At 46.3% G+C, this 19,663-nt stretch overlaps 1 protein-coding gene and 1 long non-coding RNA gene across 4 annotated transcripts in view; one reads left to right on the forward strand and one right to left on the reverse strand.

Moving 5' to 3' along the window:
• Nucleotides 1-1,569: 1,569 nt before the first annotated feature.
• LOC309331451 lies at nt 1,570-4,331 on the reverse strand. The gene is made up of 3 exons (XR_014151852.1): nt 3,975-4,331; nt 2,855-3,022; nt 1,570-1,896 (listed from the first exon to the last, which is right to left on the reverse strand). It is a non-coding gene; the product is annotated as an uncharacterized lncRNA (long non-coding RNA).
• Nucleotides 3,453-19,663, forward strand: part of GTF2IRD1 (GTF2I repeat domain containing 1) — a 91,956-nt gene continuing 75,745 nt past the window's right edge. The window contains exon 1 of one of the 3 annotated variants that reach the window (XM_081843493.1): nt 3,453-3,589. Coding sequence is in view for 1 of the 3 variants with exons in the window: in XM_081843492.1 (XP_081699618.1) it covers nt 16,145-16,168 (24 nt within the window). In the remaining 2 variants the exon portion in view is untranslated. Of the gene's footprint in view, nt 3,590-15,981; nt 16,169-19,663 lie in introns of those variants that run through there. The other 2 variants (XM_081843494.1, XM_081843492.1) reach the window with 2 other exon arrangements.

Here is a 19,663-nt window from a genome sequence, read left to right on the forward strand (position 1 = left end):
TAACCCAGAAATATTACCTCAAGGTTAAGAACTTTGCTTCAGGATGAGAACAGAAATTGTGCTCTGGCGGCACGGCAGCAGCAGGAGGCCCCATTAACTAAAGTGGTGCTTCAGGTTAAGAACAGTTTCAGGTTAAGAATGGACCTCCAGAACGAATTAAGTACTTAACCCGAGGCATAGCGTGGGAGGCAGGGGACCGTGGCCCCGGGAGAAAATTCAGAAGATGTGCAACCAGGAGCCCCCCATGCAGACACTGGCTTCCCAGCAAAAGTGGCAGAGCAGCTGATCAGGGGAATGCTTCTGTCAGTGCCCAGGCACATTCTGGTGGGCCCCGTCCCCAGCTCTCCGTCCTTCTCTTCCTCCCTGCTTGCCTGTTGCCAGGGGTCTCTGGGCCCCGGAGCCTGGCCTAGCAGGGTTGCCAGGTCCCCGGCAGAGGCTGGCAATTGTGGAGCCTCCGGAGGGCATTGTCTGCCTTCCTCGTGCTCACAAGAGCACACTTCTGAAGCCCCTTGGTCTCCAGACTGCACTGAGGCCGGCCTCCTCGCTGAATGGGCACCCAGCCAGAGCTCGCTCGCTTCTCGCTTGGTGTGCTATGCTCCACAGGGGGTGGCAGAAGCAGCCCAGACCCACAGTGAGTGGGCACAGATGGTGGCAGGCAAAGAGCAACCCCAGTGGGGCACGAAATGGTGCCCCCTCTGTTAGGGGGATTTGCCCACCAAGGAAAGGGATGGGATAGGCTGAAGCATCTCACCTTGGCAGACATTATATTAAAAAATATAGGTCTCTCCAGTGTCTGGCTATGATGCTTCTAGCTGCTGAAAGTTGGTGGGTTATGAGTTCTTTGTGGTGTAAGTGGGCATTATTGTCTTGGAAGATGCTTAGTAAGGTCAATTCTGAGGTGATTTCTAATACTTGCTTGGTTATTTTACTTATTTCTCGTATGGTTGTTGTCCAGGATAGCTGGATTTTGGGGCACTCCCACCACATGTGGAGGTATGTGCAAGCATGGACCGATGGTACCAAATATTATGGGAAACAGCCCTACTAGAAAAATTAACCAATAAACTAAAACTGACATGGGGACAAATAGAAGACGACACCTTCACCCCGGTATGGCTCCCCTTTATCACATACAAGACAATGACAAAAATCCACCAACAGCATACAAATCAGTATGGCTAACCTGATCCAAAACACCCACTCACACATGAATACAAAGACCCCCACAGCCAACCACAAATGAATAACCACACCACAGGCCAACCCCAACCTCTCTCGCCACCAAAGGAACACAAGTGCACAGCAGAGAACTTGCACAAGCAACGCTGACACCAAACCCTACATAGTAAGTAAAATAGAAACATCGCCACCCGACCCCACCCCCACCCATCTCTCCCCCCCTCCACCTCCACCTCTTTCCCCCTTCTCTTCCCAATGTCTCAACAAATGAAACTGATTTGTAAAAATGTTACACGGGGGGGGGGGGTATGAAAGAGAGACATTGCCCACACTTTTGTAAATCAAGAAAATCTTTATTGATAAATGCATATTGCTAATGATTTAATGTAACTCAAATAGGATACAGTTGACCTGGTGTACTTAGACTGCAAAACACTTTTGACAAAGTCCCTCACCCAAGACTCCAGAGTAAGCTTAGCCATCATGGGGCATGAGGAGAGATCAGTTGCTGGTTAACGAACAGGATGCAAAGGTTATAAATGAATGGACAGTTTCCCCAATCGATGCAGGACGTGAAGTTCCTCAGAGTTCAGCCCCATGGGGTCTGTGCTTTTCAACTTGCTCAGCTCTTTGATGCTGGGAGCCAAAGGCAGCTGTGATTCAAGGCTGCTGGGGCAGGCTAGTCTGCACTAACTGGCAGCAGCTCTCCAGGCCACACTGAAAGCACAAAAGGATCATGGGATATGTAGTTTGCTCCACAGAGAACTATAATTCCTAGCACTCTCAGCAAACTACAGCTCCCAGGATTATTTTAGAGGGAAGCCATGCACTTTCAATGTACAGTGGTACCTCGGGTTACATACGCTTCAGGTTACAGACTCCGCTAACCCAGAAATAGTACCTCGGGTTAAGAACTTTACCTCAGGATGAGAACAGAAATTGTGTTCTGGCGGGGCGGCAGCAGCAGGAGGCCCCATTAGCTTAAGTGGTGCTTCAGGTTAAGAACAGTTTCAGGTTAAGAATGGACCTCCGGAACGAATTAAGTACGCAACCAGATGTACCACTGTACGGTGTGGATTTGACCTGAAGGTCGCATAGCCTATCATGCTGAAAGCCATCAAAACATTTAGGAGAACTTTGAAACTCTCCCAATAAGGACACACTCCCAAATAGATTGGGTATTGCTTATTTTACAACCTTCCCCCTTGGAGTTCTGGACTACAACTCCCATGAGCCCCATCCAGGACTGATGGGAATTTTAGTCCAAAATGTCTGGAGGGCACCCGAAGGCTGCTTCATTGCATGTGTCTCTTGCAAGGAACATAGACTCATAGAACTGGAAGGCACCCCAGGGGTCATCTAGTCCAACCCGCTGCAATGCAGGAATCTCAACTGGATCATACATGGGAGGTGGCCACCCAACCTCTGCACTTGGGCGGATGAGACCTTCCTCCTTGAGAAACAGCCGGAGCATTTCCCTTCCCATCCTCTTGGGCTGCTTTGCGGGATTCCTCCGCTGAGCTGACCTGAAAACCCATAAGAAAGACAGAAGAGCATTGCCGGATCAGGCCAGCAGCCCACCCTGCCCAGCACCATGGCTCAGCACCTAGGTGAGGAGGGAAACCCTCCAGCAGGATCCGTGCACTCTCCCCTCTTGGGGTTTCCAACAACTGACATTCAAAAGCATTGCTGCCTCCGACCCGTGGGGGTCGCCCCCTCTGCAGCCCTCAGCCGCCGCCGCCTCCTCCTCCTCCACGAACTGGTCCCAATCCGCCTTTTTAAAGCCATCCAACTTGATGGGGGCCTCTTCCTCTAAATTCTGCTGCGGGGTTTTCTTTGCATCCTAGAAAATAAATTAGAGAAAAAAAGGAAGCCTTTATTTATCTCGGGCAGAAAGACCCACACAAACACGGAGAGAGAGAGAGAAAGCTCTTGCACGCCTGCAGTTTACAATTTGCTGCTGCTGCAGCTGCTGCAAAACTCTCTCTCTCTCTCTCTCTCTCTCTCTGCCTGCTTTCCCTTTCCCTGCCTCTTAATCCTGTATGTAAATGGCAGCCAATGGATGCGGCTCTTGAGCGGGGCTGGGATTAGAGCCGGGGCGAATGGGTGGCAATCTTACTGGGATTACAGAACAAAGAGGCGCCCTCCCCCTCGCTCGCCTGCGCTGCAGCCCCCGGGAGGAAGGGGCTGGCTGCATGGGCCCCCCTGCTCGGCCCGCCACCCCCCTCCCCGTAGCATCCACCCCCACCCCCGGGGCGCCCAGGGTGCCGATTACCCCCACCCCCCCTTCCAGTCCCCCCACCCTCCTCCTCTTCCCTCCTCTCTCTCCTTCCTCCTCCTCCATACAGATTAATTCCACCCTGCAATCCAGGCGGGAGGAGCCGGCAGCTGGGAGAGGCTGATCCCTGCGGTAAGAGTAACTTTTCCAGACCCCCCCCCCCACAACCTACACCCCCTTCTACTTTGCCCTGGTCCAGATCCACATCCCACCTCTCTCCCCCCCCCGCACGATTGCATCGCGAGCACCCCCCACCCCCATCTCCTCTCTCTTTTGCGCGCGCGCGTCTTGCGGGCGCGCAGTTTTGCAGCTTGCGCCGGTCTTGCGGATGTTCCTGGTGGGGGGGGTGGGATTATTCGGAATTAAAAGACGTGGTGCGGTGGGGAAGGGGCTGGTCTGCCAGGGAGGAGTTGGAGAAAGAGGGGTGGGGGGGGAGGGCTAGATGGCCAGTCAGATGTGTCTCAGGTGTAAGACATCGCAGTCGTTATTTGTTGTGTGTGTGTTTTGGGGAGCTTACTGTTTGCGTCTTGGGGTGCAGAGCAGGTTGCCTCCGTGCTTTTTCCTCTTGTCCCGGTGGGGGTGGGTTGGGGGAAAGGTTAATTTCAAGCTGAGTTGCAGGAAATGTTGATGGTGAGATGGTTTGTGTGGGGAGGGGGGGTTTGAGTCTTTCTCTGGCATCCTCCTCCTCCTCTGCGGTTTGGGAATGAGGTCAGTGTGGGGAAGCCAAGCTATAGGAAAGTGAGTTGATGATTGACTAAGACCTTTCACCCCTTCTTTCTTTCTTTCTTTCTTTCTTTCTTTCTTTCTCTCTCTCTCTCTCTTTCTCTTTCTCTCTCTCTCTCTCTTTCTCTCTTTCTCTCTCTTTCTCTCTCTCTCTCTCCCATCCACAACACTTTGCTGCTTTTCATGCAGTTTCTGGTTCTCTTCCACCCTCGCACCTACCTGGACTTGCAACAGCCATTCATCCCTCTCCCCTATTCCCCAAACTTGAAAATTGGGAGCTCTTTTTCAGACTGCAAACACATTTAGTCTTTTCTCTTTTCCACTCGGCCTTTCTATTTCATGTTGGGCTGCAAACTGTCAGTGAGGAAGGGGAGAACTGAATGTGGTTTGACCATTTTGACACTGCCTGCATTCTTACTTACTATGGCAATCATCACATTTTCAATTTCTGCTCCAAGTTCTACCCCGAGTTGTTGTGTTGTTGTTTTTAAGGGCAATTCTCTCTCTCTCTCTCTCTCTCTCTCTCTCTCCAACTCTAACCAATCCCTTGTAACATTTCTCTCCTAATCGGAGAGATCTGATTATTGCTTAAATTTTATAAGAAAAGCACCCACCTGGATCCCTCCCAGCCTTCAAAAAGTAGAAACCCCTTCCCTCCCTGTGTGTGTGGCCTGCTTGCTGTTTGATTCGTGGGTGAGCAAAAGGCGCTCTGCATATGCTCAGAGGCTTCGTCCTTCGGATGCTTGGCAGTTTAGCTCTGGTGTAAAATAAAAAAGGGACGTTGGGCTGAACTTTGGGTAAACCCTGTTCTCACCCCCAGCAAAAGGAAAAAGTGTGCTGGGTTTTGGAAGGTTCTCTGTTTCACTGCATTTAGCCTGTTATCCTTTCTGTACTTGGTGTTGTATTTACAGTACATTTTTTAATAAAGGAGGACCAGCGCTTTCGGAGGAGGGTGATCTGTATCCCTGGCATCTCCAGGTCGGGTTGGGAATATTCCCTGCATCTGTATATCTGGAGAGCTGGTCTGACTTCAGCCCCCTCTGCTCCCCCCCAAAAAAACCATATCTTTGGTGGGGTGGGTGCAGATTTATTCCTCCACCCCTGTGCATGTGACTGATGCTTTTTTAATATAAAGGAAAAAAGAGGGGGGGGGGGGTTGTACTGGCACCTCCAGAGTATTCCTGGATGACTTGGCATCAGCAGGGGCAGCCAGGCCTTCCTCATGGGTTGCATCGATCAGCTTTGCGGCACTTTGCAAGAAGGCAAGTCGCTTTTAAAAAAACAACCTCAAAACAGATTTATCCACAAGCAGGGAAGAGGCTGCAGCAGGAAAGTGTGTGTGTTTTGTGTGGATAACCCAGCACAGCAGTACGGCTTAAAAATAGAAACGGGTGGTTTAACCGGCAAGGCACTCCCTTGGTCTTTTTTTAAAAAATAATAATAATAGAAAACCGCTATCCAGACACAGAAAAATGTGACCATGCGCTTTGCCCTTTCTGAAGGGAAATTGCAAGCAGGGCTGTTGCGGAAGAGAGGGGCGGGGGGGGGGGCAGGGGAGAGGTTAAACTCCAGGTCTGCCTGGCAAGTTGCACCCTGGCAAAGATTTATTCCTTTTTTTAAAAAAAAATGACACAGTGAGGAATTCGGTCAGGAAGGGCAACGTGCCGCAAGAGTTCCTGTCGGATTAAATTCCCCTCGGTATGTTGCACATGCCGGCACATTTTCCAGTTCAGGTTTACCTGTTAATGGAAAAATTGAACGGGGCTATTCACCTGCGCAGGTTCTGTGCTTGGTGGTGGAGATGGCAAGCAGGGTGAGGGGTGCGTGACAATTCTGTGCGTCAAGGATGATGGGTATATATTCATGCGTGTCTTTCAAGAGAAATGGAGTGTTTTTTCCTGTGCATAAGGAGTCATGCTTGACCCAGAAGGGTACTCCCCCCCCCTCCTTCTGTCATATAGTTCACTGTGTGGCTTTGAGTGAATTCAGTTTGGTCAGTCCCTTCTCTAAGGTGCCATGCCATAACCAAGCTGCATTTGTAAGAAACCTATACAGTGGTACCTCGGGTTAAGTACTTAATTCGTTCCAGAGGTCTGTACTTAACCTGAAACGGTTCTTAACCTGAAGCACCACTTTAGCTAATGGGGCCTCCTGCTGCTGCCGGGCCGCCGGAGCATGATTTCTGTTCTCAACCTGAAGCAAAGTTCTTAACCTGAAGCACTATTTCTGGGTTAACGGAGTCTGTAACCTGAAGCGTATGTAACCCGAGGTACCACTGTACTTTGGAACTCTTTGCCTATTGATATCAGGAAGACACCTTCGCTGTTCTCTTTTTGGTGCCTGCTAAAAATGTTTTTGATTAGACAAGCCTGTCCAAATAAAGTTGATGTGTGTGTTTTAATCTGCTTTTTAGTTTAGTGCCGATTTTATTTTTATTTTTAATGTTCCAGATTGTTGCTTTTTTACTGTTTTCAAACAATCACATTTTAATTGTTTTGTTTATTCTTTCTGTAAACTGCTTCAAGGTTTGTTTGTTTTTGCAAACGAACACGCACAAGGTCTTAGGTTCGATCCCAGGCATCGCCAGTTTAAAAAAAGGGACAGAACTTGGTTGGAGGTGATGGCAAAATGTTCATTAAAATTCTTGACTTCCCAATAGCCCAGCAGACAATACTAGGTTAGGAGGACAAATAGCATTTAGGATTGAGTGCTGTTGGAAGGGAGATTTGCAGATTTTGTGTATAAAAGCCCTTTACCCATAATTTGGGACACGGGTGGCGCTGTGGGTTAAACCACAGAGCCTCGGACTTGCCGATCAGGAGGTCGGCGGTTCAAATCCCCACGACAGGGTGAGCTCCCGTTGCTCGGTCCCTGCTCCTGCCAACCTAGCAGTTCGAAAGCACGTCAAAGTGCAAGTAGATAAATAGGTACCACTCCGGCGGGAAGATAAACGGTATTTCCGTGCGCTGCTCTGGTTTGCCAGAAGTGGCTTAATCATGCTGGCCACATGACCCGGAAGCTGTACGCCGGCTCCCTCGGCCAGTAAAGTGAGATGAGCACCGCAATCCCAGAGTCGGCCACAACTGGACCTAATGGTCAGGGGTCCCTTTACCTTTACCTTACCCATTTGAGCATTGGTAACAAATATTGGGGACAAATTTGAGCATTGGGGACCCATAATTTGAGCATTGGGAAGCACTTCATGAATTTAAATGTTCTATATAATCCACAGTTAATAACAGCCAATTGCATGAATGTTTATTATTGCTTTTATATCTGAGGAGCTCAAGGTGGCACACATGGCTCTTCCCTCCCCATTTTATTCTCACAACAGCCCTGTGAGGTAGGTTAGACCGAGAGACAGCCATTGGTCCAGGGCCACCCATTGAGCTTATGACTGAACCCTGATCTCCCAGATTCCTAGTCCGACACTCTAACTGCTGCACCACATTGGCTTCCTAGAGTCCTTCTGCTATGGGGCAGCTCTATTAATTCAGTAGGTCAATAAATAAATATGGGGAAAGCAAAATGTCACTTGGAGAGAAGGATCTGAAATATTTTCCCGGAAGCTTGAATTTGTTCTGTTCTGGATTGTTTCATTGGGTGTTTTAACGTGTTGTAAACTATGTTGATATTTCCCCACCCCCCTTTAAAATATAAAGCGGTATAGAAATAAAATAAAAATAATAAATGCCATTTCAAAAAAATAAGAAGTGCCTTACGTTGCAGTGACCGTAACCCAGGTTTAAAGTGCCATCTGCATTTCTAACACTGGGAATGGGACAGAAGCATTATAACCAGGAAAACTAGCATAAGATTTCCCCATGTCTGAATGCAACCCCAGATTGGAACAGGTAAGGTAATTATTTTTATCCAAGAGCATCTGTGAGGGAACCACCCCTGCCCCTGGCGGGGGTGCCCCTGTCACCTCGCCTCTGATGGTTTCTTATGTTTTAAACTGGGCCCAGGCAGTCACATAGAGGACTGCCTTTTGTAATGTAGGACACACTGCCGTGGTGTTCTCAACCAGGTGCTGTTCTGGCTGGGACTCATGGGAGTTATAGTTGGAGAACTACAGAGAGCACCCAGTGGGCAAAGTCGGCAACAGTTCTACTCACTGCACTCTGCTGCTTTCAGAGCAAGAATTACTCAGACAGAATTGGAAAGTGTCTGTTTTGAGGGTTATGTTTTGTTCAAAGGGTTATATTCTGTCTGCTTGGGAGATGGATGGGGTTTCTGTTTAAGATGAACCCGACTTGATTTATGGACAGCCTCCTCAGTCCGCTGTCTGAAGCCTTCACTCCGACCGCAAGCCAATAATTCGTTTGCTTGTTTTGTTAATTAGCTGTATTTTTTATTTTATTCCAAATTTCCCCACGCTGCTTTCAACGAAAACAACGATGTAACTGCTGCAAAATGTAATCTAAAAGGTATTGTAAAAATTAAAAGCATTCAGCTGTATTAAAAACCAGCTCTCAAGAAAAAAAGGAAGATTTTACAAAAACACCCCGCAGAAGCAAGACTCAGTTTGGAATAAAAGCTTCTTCAGCCCTCTAACAAGGGGGAGAGAAGAGGGGTGTGCTGGGTTATCTATATCTGCCATCTCCTGCTGTTTAAAGGTAAGGTGAAAAACACAGTCACCAACTGGGATGCAGCAGCAAAAAAAAAGCTCATGCTATTCCGGGCTGCATCAACGGAAGTATAGTGTCCAGATCATGGGAAGTCGCGGTACCGCTCTATTCTGCGTTGGGCAGACCACACCTGGAGTACTGTGTCCAATTCTGTGCACCACAATTTAAGAAGGATGTTGATCAAGGGTCTGGAAGCCAAGCCTGATGAGGAATGGTTGAAGGAGTTGGGGCTGTTTAACCTGGAAAAGAGGAGACGGAGAGGAAATAGGCTAGCCATCTTCAAATACAGTATCTCAAGGGCTATCGCATGGAAGATGGAGCAAGCTTGTTTTCTCCTGCCCTGGAGGGCATGGCCCAAACCAATGGATTCAGATGATGAGAAAGGAGATTCTAACTGAACATTAGGAAGAGCTTTCTGACACTAAGAGCTGTTTGGCAGTGGAACGGACGCCCTCGGAAGGTGGTGGCCTTGGAGGTTTTTAAATTGAGGTGGTGTGGGCTACCTGTCAAGCATTTTCTGGCTGGGATTTCTTCATAGCAATGGGTTGGGCTAGATGGCCTTTGGAGCCCCTTCAAGCCGTATGAGTCTGTAGCCAGATTTGGTTGTCTGCACACTAAAAAAAAATAAAAAAAAATAAAGAAAATGGATTGGCGGGATCAGGTCACGATGCCAGATTTTGGGTTCTATGGACAATTTAAGTTGGATAATTTTGTTCTCTCTCTGAAGCTGTGGATTAAAACAAAAACCTCACCCTCCAGCCAGGACATCTTTCTCCTCCACTGCCCTATTATATATATATATATTTTTAATAAATATTTATTAGAATTTTTAAATATAACTGCACAAATAATAAACAATCTTATTTCTGTCACAAGCATAATTTCATCACTTCTTTGGACTCCCTCGCATCTCCCGCTCCCATTTACATCGTTAAAAGTTTTTTCCAAACAAATTATCAACTTATTTACAATCTCATGTCCACTCATTCAAATATAATCTAACACTTTTTCCAAAAATTTTTATATTTTCTTTAGTCTCACTTATCATCAAATTTAAATCTAATTTAGTGGTGGCCAATTTTTTATAATCTAGCATCCTTCTTAACATTCAACCAAATTACAATGTTTTTGTAGATACATCTTGAATTTCTCCCAGTCTTCCTCCATCTTCTCTTCTCCCAGATCACGGATTCTGCCAGTCATCTCGGCCAGTTGCATATAGTCCATCAGCTGCATCTGCCACTCTTCCAGTGTGGGTAGATCTTGAGTTTTCCAGTTTTTTGCGATGAATATCCTTGCTGCCGTTGTTGCATTCCACTGCCCTATTATAAATATATTAAATAAGGTTGTTTCAAGGGAGTGTTGCAGGAGATGTATTCCTCCCCCCCCCCTTTGTAGACGTTAAAACCACTAAACGTTTGTGTCCCTATTTATACATACATACATACATACATACATACATACATACATACATACTATAGTTATATCCCACTCCAAGGAGGTGAAGGTGACCTATGTGGTTCTCCCCCTCACCATTGAATTCTCACAATATCCCTGTGAGGTAGATTAGGCTGAAAGAGGCAGTGAGTGGCCCAAGTTTCCCCACTGAGCTTCCTGGCAGAATGGGGAATTTGAACCCTGGTCTCCTAGGCCCTAGCCTGACACTCTAAACATTACACCACACAGGATCTCTATGGGGTTCAAAGGTATGCTGCACTGAAACTGGAGGTTCTACTGAGCTATCTTCGCAAGCAGAATTCAGTGGCCAGGTTGCTCACCGGAGCTAGACGGTTTGAGCATATTACACCAATCCTGGTCTGACTGCTCTGGCTACCAATTAGTTTCCGGGCCCAATTCAAAGTGCTGGTTTTGACCTATAACGCCTTAAATGGCTTAGGACCGCAATACCTCAAGGACCGCTTCTTTCCATATGAACCTACCAGACCCTGAGATCATCTTCTGAGGCCCTTTTTCATGTCCTACTTCCTCAAGAGGTCCGGTGGGTGACAACACGAGAACAGGGTCTTTTCTGCAGTGGCTCCCCATTCGTGGAATGCTCTCCCCAGGGAATTTCACAGGCAAAAACGTTCCTTTTTAACCAGGCCTTTGGTTGATCTTACTGGCATCCTATGCCCTTTTAAAATGGTTTTTTCAAAGGGGGGTTATTGTTTTTATTCTGATTATCTATTTTGTGGTTTTATGTTTCGATTTTATTCTGTGAACCACCTTGAGACCTGGTATAGGGCCGTATATAAATTCAACAACAGACAAACCTTTTCGTTCTGATCCATCAGGGCTGCTCTGATGTTCTTAAGTAGCTCCTGAGCAGCCTGTCACAAGAGAGAGCTTCTAGATGGTGTGAACCTCGGCCCCCTATTTCACAGAATCATAAGAGTTGGAAGGGGTCCCAGGGGTCATCTAGTCCAACCCCCTGCAATGCAGAAAACTTTTGCCCAATGTGGAGCTTGAAGCCATCACCCTAAGCTTAAGAGTCTCGTTTTCTACCGACTAATGGGGTTTATATACTGCTTAATCATAAAAAAAACCTACATAAAACATATCAAAATGACCAATAATCCCATGGAAATAAAGTTGGCCATTTTAAATATATATATATATATATATATATATATATATATATATATGAATATATATATATACATTATAAAACAAAACGACATATTGGATTGCGTGTCAGAATGGCTTGTCTGGTGTGGCTTGTTTAATTGAACAAAGAAAGTTTTTGCCAGGTGTTTTTGCCTAATATCAATGGGCAGGGAGTTCCCAAGACTTGGTTCCTTGCTAGTGTGGGAGGATCATTATGTTGCATTTGCAAATATAGCCTCCTTTGTGAGATTCCTCTCACCGCTTGCACTTCAAGCTGTTTCTCTCCCTCTCCCCGCACAGCCCCCTTTTTAATCCAGCAGTGAATCACTGCAAACATTCCCTATATCCAGCCTGTGCAGTGTGCCAGCTCTCACAGTGAGGGTGAAACAGGGGAGAGAGAACACAAATTCTCCCTTAAACTGCTTTTCCACGTCCGATCTCATTTCCCTCTCTCCTTGTTTGGCCTGCACCCAGTTTCCTGGCGCTTTAGCGCGGGAAGGCAGCTGAGGATGACCTCCGTTTTTTGTTATCTAGCGCCTAGAGTGACGGCCGGTGATACCGATCCAAGTCCGAGGTGTATTCTGAAACCGCTTTGGCCGCCACAAGCCTTTCCTGATAAGGCACAGGTTTTGAATTCCACTTATTTTCCGGGGCCGAAAAAGTAGACGCCTGCCATCATATCTGGGTCACATGGAACGTTTTCTGTGTGATTTTAATCTAGATACTGGGCTGAGTAGACAGCAGCTGAGTTTCTATTGTTAAGGGCTAGCCTGTTCCTTCTCTTTCCTTGCACCTTCCGAATGGCAGATGTAGAATTTTATGATTATTTTTTTTATTTCTTGCCTTGCTGGCCTGTCCCTTCTGCAAGGACCTCGAGGCTGGGCACGTACCGAGCTCATTTGATCCTCCCAATCAGATTCGCAAGGTTGGTTAGGCTGAGAGAGGATTTAAAGTACTATTACACCACTTTAACGGCCATGGCTTCTCCGAAAGCATCCTGGGAACTGTAATAGGTTAACAGGTGCTGAGATCTGTTAGGTGTGGACAGGTACACCGTATTGAGCTAGGTCAGGGGTGCCCAAACTTTTTTCAAAGAGGGCCAGATTTGATGAAGTGAACATGCGTGAGGGCCAACCAGAGTTGCTGAGCTTTATTTTAGGATTTTACCTCAGGACGTATACTGCCATGGGGGCCACATTAAATTGACCGGTCGGCAGGATTAGGCCCCCGAAACGAACTTTGGACATGCCTCAGCTAGGTAAACCGGTGGTCTCATCCAGTCTGAGGCATCTTCCTATACCCTTCTCCAAAAGTGCTAGAAATTATCCAGGCGCCAGGAGCGTTTTGCAGCTGGCGTGGGTCCAATTGCAACCACATGGAGATATCTGAATGCCAGGTTGGTTACTAGGGGAAGCAAAATGTCTCTCTGAGAAGGAGCTGAAATATTTTCCACCAGGCTAGCGTTTGTCCTGTTCTGGATTGTTTTATTTCATGTTTTGATGTGCTTTCAGATTTGTTCTTTAAAACATAAAGCGGTATAGAAATGAAATTATTAATGTTAATTATAATAAAGAACTCCATTGCAAGAAAATAAAAGGCAACTAGACATTCTGTTGCGGGAACCCGTAACCAAGGCCATTTGGTGATTAGATTATACAGTGGTACCTCGGGTTACATACGCTTCAGGTTACATACGCTTCAGGTTACATACGCTTCAGGTTACAGCCGCTTCAGGTTACAGACTCCGCTAACCCAGAAATAGTACCTCAGATTAAGAACTTTGCTTCAGGATGAGAACAGAAATCGGGCTCTGGCAGCGCGGCAGCAGCGGGAAGCCCCATTAGCTAAAGTGGTGCTTCAGGTTAAGAACAGTTTCAGGTTAAGAACGGACTTCCGGAACGAATTAAATACGTAACCAGAAACCACTGTATACCTGTGTTTCTGACACAGCTCCCAAAGCATCCTGGGAACTGTAGTTTGTTAAAGGGTGCTGGGAGTTGTTAAGGATCCCTGTTTCTCTCCCAGAGCTACAATTCCCAGAGCCCCCTGGGGAAAGGAATTGATTGTTAAATCGGAGAATTGTAGAGATGGAAGGGACCCCCAGTTTTGGGAGGAAGACAAGCCGGCGTTTGTCCTGAGCGATGGTGGCTTAGAAGGAGCATCCCTTGGCCTCTCTATGGGTGCTGCTGACCTTCTCCCTTCGGCAGCTGGGCGAGAAAAAAGGAGAAGCGGAGCGCAAGGACTCTTTATTTTTGAATGCTTTGTGCAAAAAAATGGGGGGGGGGTCAAGGAGGGTCAGTTGGGTGGGGAGCAAGGAATGTCCCTATTTGCATCTGAGGAATGTTGGAGGGTATGAGATTCTTCATCTCAGGGTTGTGGGTTCGATCCAACCCCAGATTTCCTGTGTCTCGTCCGCCCTGGCTGTGGAAGGGAGATGAAGGCTTGTTTTGAAGATGGTTGGGGGGCAGACTTTCAGTCCCCCCGCCTGCTTCCGGATCATAGACGTTGTTCATAGCGGCCTCAAGTGGTCTATCTTCTCCCTCTGCCTCATTTTACCTCGTGTGAATTTCCCCCCTCGCCTCCTCTCCTCTCTCCATCCTTGCTGGCCTCTTGCCACAGCTTCTCTGACCAGTTTTATGAAGAGAGGCCGCCACGGAAAGTGTTTCTCGTTTTTAAGGACATGCACCTATGCCAAGCAGTTTTAAAAAACCCTGGTGAAATTGGGCCCCAACGCTATTAATACAAATCTTGCGGTGGGGAGCGAGAGGCGGGAGGCCTTTGAGTGAGGCATTAAACATTTATTAAAACCATTAGAATTAGTGTCAGGTCGTATTGATTTAAAAAGAGAAGCGCAGGGGAAGCTGCAGTCGATGGCGAGGTGGGCAGAAGAAATGCGTCTCCTTCCCCCCCTTTCCTTTATTATTATGACATTTGTATCTCGCCTTTCCTTCAAGGAAACGTGGTTCTCATTTGGTCCTCACAACAACCCTGTGAAGTAGGCCAGGCTGAGAGAGACAGAGCGAGCGCATGACTGGGCCAAGGTAACCCAGCGAGCTTTGTGGATGAATGAGGATTTGAACCCTGGTTTGTCAGCTCCTAAGACTCAGCTACATTAGTAGAGAAACAGCGATTTGAATGCGCTATGAACCTGCAACACCAGATGGCGCCAGAGAGCAGGAAATTTTACAACACAATTTCCCATAGGGATTTTTTTCCTTTTGTTAAAACGATCTAATTTCTGACTTATTTATAGCGTTTTTTCCCTGTGTTTAGATCCACCCCCAGTCCAACACATCAATCATCACACCATACTAGTTCTGGGCTGCAGTGCTGGCTCCAGGTTTTTGTAGGAGTCATTAGGTGAGATCCCTTTGTGTCCTGTGCCCCTGGGGTCTCTCCAGTAATATCTGGACCAGAGTTTTTCATTCAGGACTGGGTATTTGACTGGTCAAAAGTAGAAAAGATTATTTGATCGACTGACCATTCAAATATTTTGAAAACTTTTGTTGTTGTTGTTTAGAGATGAGATATGTTTAATCATCAGGAGGGCAGAACCTTGGTTAATTTCAGGAGCTTTTGAAGTGAGTTAACCATGATGCAACATGACCGGTTTTTGTTTAATTGTAGTGTGTTGTTATAACTCTTCCCCCATTTATTGATTTTTGCCATAAACAGTAAATGGCTAAAAAATGAACAGGAAATTCTGAATGTTCAGTATATAATTCATTTGCATAACCTGCTTATTTCCCTACTGCTCATTTACTGAAGCTTTAAAACAGGCATAGGCAAACTCGGCCCTCCAGATGTTTTGGGACTATAACTCCCATCATCCGTGACCACTGGTCCTGTTAACTAGGGATGATGGGAGTTGTAGTCCCCAAACATCTGGAAGGCTGAGTTTGCCTATGCCTGCTTTAAAGTCACACTGTTTCTCTCTTGTATTCAGATAAAACGTGTGTGTGTGTGTGTGTGTGTGTGTGTGTGTGTGTATATAGTGTTTGCCGACAGATCTGCTTGTGTGTGAACACATTATCATACATGTACATGTGTGACTAGATGTTATTTTTGTTCAGGCTTTATTGTAGCTTTTAACCATGTTAGGTGTGGAGCAGCTGACCAAGCCACTTCTTTTCTCTGCATTTCCTTCTGGCACACAAGGGTCACTCTTCATAGAGAATGCACCTGTCAATCAGTTGCTAGTATCTCATGATTCACCAACACTCCTCTTACAACAGACTCGCCTTTCCTGCTCTTTGTGTTGTTACTATTGTTGATGATCACCATCGGTTGTTTTCTTGCTTCTTTCTTTCATGGAATCCTAGAACCACAGAGCTGGAAGGGATCCTCCAAGGATCCTCTAGTAGTCCGATCCCCTGCAATGCAGGAATCTTTGTGTTACAGTATTGCTTTTAGCTGCTGCATATTGGGGAAGAGAACTCTGATCTAGTGTTAGAAACTCACATAATATAAGCGACGCACCAAATGGCTTTTTGAAGCAAGTCACCAAAATGGAATGTCTAGTTGCCATTTGGGGGCAAGATGGCTCCAAAGTCTTATTTTTTTTCAAACGATGCACGGACTGTGATTGATTACCAGTTAAGCATCTGGTTAGTTCAGATGACAACCTTCAGCTAGGTCAATAACTTTGAGAACTTGAAAGAAGAAAAGTCACTTGATCCAGGGACAGTCCGCATATATATTGGCCTATTCCGACCTCTTTTTCTTAATGGTGACACGGAACATTCATAAGGTAAGAATATTCTTCACAACTGTGAGCAGGGCAGTGGGGTGGAGTACGTGAAGACAAGCTAGAACAATTAGCTCTGACATTGTTGACTGTTCCTGCTCAGGCTGCACAGAAAAAGTGTTTTGAATGAATCAAATTCATGCTTATGGTGCAGATAAAATAGAACGGATAGAATTCTACAGTGTGTGAAAGCAGTCCAGATCCAATGTTCTGCAGGCATATACCTCCAGATGGTGGAGATTTGAGGCACCATCCTGCTACCCAGGCATCTTCACTTGGTCGCAAGTGGCCAATAGTGTAGGAATGTTCAGGGTGGCAGGAGAGGATATATTGTTTATTAATATCCTTCCTAACTTGCACTAGCAAGTCCCTTTACTTAGCAGAGTGCATTCCCCTTTACACAGCAGAAAACTGGTTGCAGACTTGTCCAGATTTAATTGTGTTCTAATATTTTCCTGGTAAGACCCCTTGAATCCCTCCTAAAAGAATAAAGACACCACAGTCTTATTCATAAGCAATAAAAAGAAAGTTTACTCACGACCAGGCAGAGCACAGTGTGATCCCTGAAGGCAGGCTTTTAGGCTTAAAGTTACAAACATATACAAACAGGTTTACATGGCTAACAGATTGAGGTTGAATCCTGACAAGACAGAAGTACTGTTTTTGGGGGACAGGGGATGGGCAGGTGTGGGGGACTCCCTGGTCCTGTTTAGGGAAGTTTTTAATATTTAATGCTATATTGTTTTTAACACTCGATTGGGAGCTGCCCAGAGTGGCTGGGGAAATTCAGCCAGATGGGTGGGGTATAAATTATTATTATTATTATTATTATTATTATTATTATTATTATTATTACCCCATAAGGGAGATGACCTGGGGGACTGCTTGGCTGGCAGCCAGCAGTTCAGGAAGTTCGCAGGAGGAAAGGAAGATGGAAAAGAGAGAATGTGGCAGCATGCCTTGGCCTTTTACCAGGTCTGGAAAGGTCATGCCCACCCACTAGTCACATGCAAGGAAGGATGCTCCAGCCAGGTGTAACAGGAAGTTTGACTGGCTAGACCAATCAGCCGCTGCTCTGGTTCGCCAGATGCAGCTTAGTCATGCTGGCCACATGACCCGGAAGCTGTACACCGGCTCCCTCGGCCAATAAAGCAAGATGAGCACCGCAACCCCAGAGTCGGTCACAACTGGACCTAATGGTCAGGGCTCCCTTTACCTTTTTAAAGAGAGAACAGGGCAAACTGTGCTGCTCTCCACCCTTGCTTGAATTTCCTGCAATATCTGTGGGACATATCTGCAGATTTGCATCTCTGGGAAATGCAGAGCTGGAACCTTGTGCCATCATGCCCTTAGTATGTGGACAGCATGCATCTCTCCCTCCCACCCCCGCCTGCAATCCTAATGTCTAAATAGGGCTAAGACTAACACCTCATTCTGTGTAATGGGTAGATAAAATGTAAGAGCCTATTGATTTTTCATTCATTATGGCCACTGCAGCTACTAAAGCTTTGCAAAAATTTTAAAAGTACAGTGGTACCTTGGTTGTCAAATGGCTTGGCTCCTGAACAAAGCAGCTCCGGAATGCCGCAAGCCCAGAAGGGTAAGAGTTCCGGTTTGTGAACGTTTTTTGGAAGCCCAATGTCCAATGCAGTTTCCCTGGCTTCCGATGGAGCGGAAAAAGCTCCTGGCTTCCGATTGAGTGGAAAAAGCTCCTTGGTTTTCGAACGGTTCCGGAAGTCGGACGGACTCCCAGAATGGATTAAGTTCGGCAAACCAAAGTACCACTGTACAACCCTTTTCCTGCGCTAATGCAAAAGAAAAGAAAAGGCCCTATTATTTATCTACCCCGCTGCCCCCCTCCCGTCCCACTCTGCTTTTGACAAGCTCCATATATGTTTACATTGCTTGCATTCAGAGTCAGTTTGTGTATTACCCAGGTCAGCTTTCATCGTGAAGTGGTATGTAAGCATCTCTGCTGAGAGGTTTGCATTTATGCAGGTGTCATTCCCACGGGGAAGAAGACAGTGATGTTTCGAGAAGCACCAATATCGTTAATGAATTACAAACATCAAAGCGGGGGAGTTTTCCTTTCCCTCCCCTTTCCTCCCTTCCAGGAGCACAATTCTCAAACCGCTAAATTAGAGACAAAAGGAACCATTTTGAAAATGAATAAAGAAAGATGCTGCTAGGGGGAATCAAAACAAGCAATTTGCCCAAAGCCAAATATGGTCCGTCCCCCCCAATCCCGTCCTTCTGCTTTAGAAGTTCAGCCTAAGACAGAAAAAGGACGGCAGAATCTCAACTACCTCAGCTACATGGTCAGGTTCACACATAACATTACCCCATGGTTTGGCTTAACTATGGTTTGTACACCCAAAACCACCCAGACCAGCTAACTATGGTTTGTTTGGATTACGAATCTTGGCTTTCATTAACCGTGCTCTCCCACTGCATCCAATCCACAACCCTGGCTTGTTTCAGAGCCCTGCCCCAGAGGCTCACCCTGCTACAGAGGGGCAAGGTAAGAGTAGACTGAAAATGGAGCCAATGTTGAGTGGAACAAGCCAGGGTTACTTGGCCCATCTGTGAGAATGAACCTGGTTTGTTCAGCCAAGCATTGTTAAAGCAAACCATGGCTTAGTGTTACGTGCCCAGGCAGCCGATAGAAAGGAAATTGCAGAGGAAGGAATTGGATGTCCATGTACGTTGCCCAGGGCAGCTGAGGACACTGAATTGCATAAAATATATATGGATGCTCCCTGAAAAATAATTGGTATGCTTTAAAGAGAAACGCTATCCTTCTCGCCATCGTTGGAAAGATCGTGATCAAGTGATCTGTTTACTTACTTGGTCTGCTGTTCAGATGCTAAGGGTTGGTGGCAACTTCCAAGGACTCCCTCCCACTGTCTATGGAAGAGGAATAGAGGTAACAGGCTTACAGCCAATCAGATCAATGGTCTCTTTCAGCATTACCTACACTGACTGGCAGCAGCACTGGCAGGAATAAATATGGGGAAAGCAAAATGTCACTTAGGGAAGGGTTTTTCCTGAAGCTTTCATTTGTTTTATCCTGGACTGTTTTATTTGACGTTTCAGTGCGTTGTAAAGTGCTTTGAGATGTTTTTCTTTAGACTATAAAGCTGTATAGAAATGAATAATAATAATAATTAATGAAATCAATTGCAAAAAGAAGGTGCCTAGACATTCCATTGTGGCAACCGTAACCTAGATTTTAGGCGCCGTTTGGCAATTAGCTTATATATCTGAGTTTCTAACACTGCTTGCAACTCCCTGGAAAATCACGAGAGTTTTTTTTGCCCTGTAATTTCCCTATGGTCTTCATGGAGAATGCTGTCTAGCAAAATCTGGGGAAATATTCCAGTGTAGTTCTTTACCAACATTTCCATGGGTAAATCATGGGGGAGTAGAAGCATTAAAGGAGGCAACATGTCCATTGGCGCTTGTTGTCGTGCCACTCCACGCCCAGGGTGCGTGTGA

The sequence above is a fragment of the Podarcis erhardii genome, assembly GCF_964252035.2.
Source record: "Podarcis erhardii genome assembly, chromosome: 16".
Classification (NCBI taxonomy): Eukaryota; Metazoa; Chordata; class Lepidosauria; order Squamata; family Lacertidae; genus Podarcis; species Podarcis erhardii.